The sequence below is a fragment of the Lolium rigidum genome, chromosome 6, assembly GCF_022539505.1.
Source record: "Lolium rigidum isolate FL_2022 chromosome 6, APGP_CSIRO_Lrig_0.1, whole genome shotgun sequence".
NCBI lineage: Eukaryota > Viridiplantae > Streptophyta > Magnoliopsida > Poales > Poaceae > Lolium > Lolium rigidum.
The window spans coordinates 20,481,286-20,486,986 of NC_061513.1; the positions used below are offsets into that span (position 1 = coordinate 20,481,286).

Sequence of the window (5,701 nt, forward strand, 5' to 3'; positions counted from 1 at the left end):
GGATCGAGCAGACATAGAACTCCACTATGCGGTCGAGTAACCACCCGGCGGCGCACCTCCCCCTCCTCATCGCCGCTCCGGTGGAGGCGCTCTGGCCCTGGCCAAGCCCGGCCGCGCCACGCTTTGCCCTCCAAATGCTCCGTTATTCGTCGCCTCTTTAATTTGGAAAAATCCCCATGTCTACCATGGCATAAGAAACAATGCTCTATTATTTGTCGGCTCTTTTATGCTGCTCATCGGCTCACTATCAGGACAAAACAATTCTCCATTATTCGTCGCCACTTTTATTTGGAATAAATATTTACCTTTTTTGTTGATAGCCCCATGGCATGCATCAGAAAAAATGCCCCATTATTCGTCGCCTCCTTTAATCAGGAAAAGTCCCCATGTCTACTATGACATCAAAAAATGGTCCAGTGTTCCCCACCTCTCTTATTCGCTAAAATCACTATCTTCTTTTATTGATCGCCTCAGTATCTGGACTAGAGTGATTTGATGCTGTGCTTTTGGGACTATAGTGTTTTGATGGGTTGTTTCTTCAATACTTTTTCCACCTGATAAAAATATTGTTGCCTACTTCTAAGAATAACCCACCATTAATTTATCACCTCTTTTATTGGGGGAAACATAGTGCTGCCTCCTTCTATATATAGAGTTCAGCCAAAAAACACAGAATTATTTTCACTTTTATTTTGAAAAATATTGCTACTCCGTAGTACATTATTATTTTATTGATGACCTACCGCACCCCGCGCTACAACTTTTCCTAGTCATTATCCAAGCTGCAACGAATGAGCTCCTTATACCGCAAGAAACTTGGGATAAGCATGATCTATCGACCTATTCAACGGGATAATCAGTTAGCACGATAATCATCATCCAACCCTGCAACTATAAATAGGCATGCAGCCTCCACAGCCATCTCATCCTCCTCCCACTTCCTTCCCACACGAATCAGTACGATCTCATCGTGACAATGGTGCAGCGCAACTCCAACGCCGAGGTGATGTCCATGGATCTTTCGCCGAAGAAGCCGGCCAAGGCGTACGGCAGCGACGGCGGGTCATACTACGACTGGTCCCCCGCGGAGCTCGCCATGCTGGGCGCGGCCTCCATCGGCGCCGCCAAGCTCCACCTCAACGCCGGCGGCCTCTCCCTCCCTAGCTACTCCGACTCCGCCAAGGTAGCTTACGTACTCCAGGGCGCCGGCATCTGCGGCCTCGTCCTACCGGAGGCGGCTAAAGAGAAGGTCATCCCCGTCAAGACCGGCGACACCCTGGCGCTTCCCTTCGGCGCCGTCACCTGGTGGCACAACGCCGCCGAGGCTGGCGACACGGAGCTCGTGGTGCTCTTCCTCGGCGACACCTCTAAGGGCCACACACCCGGCCGCTTCACCAACTTCCAGCTCACCGGCGCCACGGGCATCTTCACCGGCTTCTCCACCGAGTTCGTGGCCCGCGCCTGGGACCTCGACCAGGACTCCGCCGCCAGCCTCGTGTCCACGCAGCCCGGGACCGGCATCGTCAAGATCGCCGCCGGCCACAGGATGCCGGAGGCGCGCGCAGAGGACCGCGAGGGCATGGTGCTGAACTGCCTTGAGGCGCCACTGGACGTGGACATCAAGGGCGGCGGCCGCGTGGTGGTGCTCAACACGGCGAACCTGCCGCTGGTCAAGGAGGTCGGGCTCGGCGCCGACCTGGTCAGGATCGACGGCCACTCCATGTGCTCGCCGGGCTTCTCCTGCGACTCCGCCTACCAGGTCACCTACATCGTGCGCGGCAGCGGCCGCGTGCAGGTCGTCGGCATCGATGGCACCCGCGTGCTCGAGACCCGTGTTGAGGCTGGCTGCCTCTTCATCGTGCCCAGGTTCTTCGTCGTCTCCAAGATCGCTGATGAGACCGGCCTGGAGTGGTTCTCCATCATCACCACACCCAAGTACGTATACATTACAGTATTTTGTATAGATCAATTTACCTAGGAGTTTGCATTGTCAAACTGATTGATTAACGATTGTGCTATATGAAATCAATGTAGCCCGATCTTCAGTCACTTGGCGGGGAGGACGTCGGTGTGGAAGGCGATATCCCCGACGGTGCTAGAGGCGTCCTTCAACACCACTCCGGAGATGGAGAAGATGTTCCGCTCCAAGAGGCTCGACTCTGAGATCTTCTTCGCTCCCAGCTAGACAAGATCGACACCAGCCGTCCATCCATGCATCTCCGGAACCGGCCAGCCACGAGCAGCTTAAATTTAGTTTAGCTATTTGGTAGTCGATCGAGCAGTCAATAAAATTTAGTTTGTCTCCGTTTTTATCAGCATGTAGGAAGAGTGCTTCTATTATTTCCGACATTTATTTTACGAAATTTTAAGAAACTTATTGGCTATATGATTATTAGTGGAGCTAATCCACCGATATTGTTTGTGTGTGCATAGTTTGATCTAATGCTTATTTCTGAAGCATAAAGTGCAGCTCAGTGTTCAGTATCCACCACACGATAGTAGTAGTTTCTTTCATACAACAAACACACTCTCAAACAAGAATCCTAATATTCCACATCATTCTTCCAAAAGTGTGAACGTACCAAATTAAATAACATGATGAGGAGTTGCCATTGTAACATCAGTGCAATGTCCCATGAGATCTGTCTCCCCAAATATGCTCCTCTACAAGAGTCTCCAGATTAAGGAAAGGTGGAACGGAAGAATTCAATCTTTCATGTGGAGAACTCCATTTCAGATAATTGAAACCACATATATTGAGTAATTTATTTTTCCCCTTGTTATTTAGGGCTATTTTATATCATTATATAGATGGTTGGTCTTACCTTTTTAGGAGTGCTAACCATATAACCTTAGCACTGTCTTTAGCAAAAACTAACATAAAAAATACATCATCTACATCTTTTCTTCTTCTTCTGTGCTACTACTATAACATATACTTCACACGCATAGAGCACAATTTCGGTATGACTAACCTATGAGGGCCATGGAAGCAGAATGATATGTCTTATGCAGCTTACCAAAGAGTACTGGTCATCATATACATCAAGCAAAATTACTTAGAAATGATTGCCGATTACGTGTGTGTGTTCCTTGCAGCAAATTCTTCTACTGATGTACAAATTCTTTTGCCTTTTGGGACAAACATATTGGTGTCACTTTTGTTCGTTGACTATGAGTTGAAGACAATATTTCCTTGAACATTCTTATTCCACTAATCACATATCACAGTAATTTCATGTTTGTAACCTGTTGGCAGCTTGGATATACTTGGACCGCTTAATTTTGCACCTCCATGGTGCTCACGTTTGTGAGGTTTGTTACGCCAAACACAACATAGTTGCAGCATTATTTGTAACAGTCACCGTTTTGGTTTTATTCTATCAAGGCAGTGTTAGAACATAAATCATAAGAATAAATTTGGAAAATTGAAGTGAATGTCTTCAGGACAATCATATTGTTTACATGCTTGAACTATGCTGATATTTATTTGAGATCACTAGCATTTTAGGAATGCTCTAAGATTTCCAAATCAAAATACAAATGTGTGAGATGTTACGCGGATACATAATTAAACATATTATATCAATGATTTAATTTTACTGTTGTGTATTATATGCGCCTCCTCAAATTCTACTATATCTTCCTTATTACTTCTTTTCTTCCCATTCTTTTTATTTATAAATATTTTTGAAGGTATACTTTGAATTGGTTTGTATACCTTATATTGGTCGAAACATGCTAGTTTGCATATAACATAAATAACTCTATAAGTAAATTGTGGAAATCTATATAAAGAAACTAAAAGACGTAAAAAACAACATCCTCTGATTGGTCCGCTCGCCACAGTTTTGGCCACCCCCTCACGTAGACTATCCTACACATTGTTTTTTCGATAAAGGATGCTTTATTACTTATAATAAGCAATTACATCCAGCCTCTGCATAACCAGGATGCACACAGCCGTTTATGAGTCTTTTACGTCCAGAAAAGATGTCAAACAAAAAGCAAACTAGGCGGAATACATATCGAAACGATGAATCATATAACGCCTAAGGTGTGGGAGGGGCTTCAATCCGTAGACTATGCTGCCACCCATGTAGGGAAAAAGTATCCCTCGCCGTATCCTCCAACCGTGTACAGACCTCCGTAAATAGGTCGCGGTTCTCCATGCGCTGAAGAGGTAACCACAAACGGAGAATACCTGTACATCTGTAGATGACCTGCAACAAAGAGCAATTTTTATTATTAAAAATCTTGTCATTCCTACTCAGCCACAGCGCCCAGATAACTGCTAGCGCCCCCACCCTAAGAAGCAACTTGAACCTTGAATCTATACCATGAAGCCAATTGCCAAAGACATTGGCCACACTAGTCGGAGGATACAAGGTAGACGCTACTTGGATGACCGACCAAATAGATCTCGCGAACTGGCACCGGAAGAAGAGGTGTTTAATAGATTCATCATGATGACAAAAAACACATCGCTTACTTCCTTGCCAATTCCGCTTAACAAGATTGTCTTTGGTGAGGATGACACCTCGACGAAGATACCATCCAAATATTTTTATTTTTAATGGTATCTTCATCTTCCAAATTTTCTTATTATTATCAACTGGTAAATCAGAATGAAGTATGGCATTGTATAAAGATTTGACCGAGAAAGATCCATCTACATGTAGGTTCCACCGAAATTCATCTGGACCAGGTGATAAATTAATATCGCCCAGCCTTTGAATTAAGGTATTCCATGCCAATAGCCTCTGTCCTAGCAAAACTCGTCTGAACGTCACATTCGGTGGAGAGGTAGCCATTACTGTAGCAATGGTATCTCCTTTGCGATGAACGATATTATACAACGCAGGATACTGTTCACTTAGAGGTGCATTGTCTAACCAAGCATCTTCCCAGAACCGTATCTGTGTTCCATTCTTAATTGAGAAAGTTCCATGACGAAAAAAGACATTTTTTGTCGCCATTAGACCAGCCCAAAAATGTGAATCCCCTGGTTTCCAAACCACTTGGGATAAAGTCTTGGAGCCGATATATTTTCTCCGAAGAATAGTTTGCCAAATCCCATCCTCGGTAAGGAGCTTAAAAAGCCATTTACCCAGCAGAGCTGAATTCTTGACCTCCAGGTCATGAACTCCAAGCCCACCTTGATCTTTGGGACTACAAACTATACTCCATTTAACCAGCCGATATTTCTTTTTCTCACTGTCCCCTTGCCAAAAGAATCTGGATCGATAATAATCGAGTTTATGCAGAATTCCTTTTGGCAATAGGAAGAATGATAACATATACAGTACCATATTTGTCAGTACCGAATTAATGAGTACCAATCTTCCTCCCAGGGACAGTAATTTACCTTTCCAACTACTAAGGCGCTTCTGTAATCTTTCTTCAACTATTTTCCATTCAGCTATCGTAAGTCTCCGATAATGAATCGGAATACCCAAATAGCGGATAGGAAATTGGCCTTGCCCACAACCAAACAACTCTGTGTAAAGAGCTGTATCATCTTGGGCATCACCGAAACAGAACAATTCACTTTTATGGAAATTGATTTTCAAACCCGACAACTGCTCAAAAGCCGCCAAAATTAATTTCAGGTTGTGAGCTTTTTCGAGATCATGATCCATAAACAGAATTGTATCGTCGGCATATTGAAGGATAGATAAACCACCATCAACCAGATGTG

The 5,701-nt window shown here is 44.5% G+C and overlaps 1 protein-coding gene across 1 annotated transcript; it reads left to right on the forward strand.

The window, feature by feature from the left end:
* Window positions 1–976: 976 nt before the first annotated feature.
* LOC124668233 (11S globulin seed storage protein 2-like) lies at window positions 977–2,298 on the forward strand. Its single transcript, XM_047205407.1, has 2 exons — window positions 977–1,935; window positions 2,035–2,298. The coding sequence occupies exons 1-2, from the start codon at window positions 977–979 to the stop codon at window positions 2,183–2,185; spliced, it is 1,110 nt and encodes a 369-aa protein (XP_047061363.1). The 3' UTR covers window positions 2,186–2,298.
* Window positions 2,299–5,701: the final 3,403 nt, after the last annotated feature.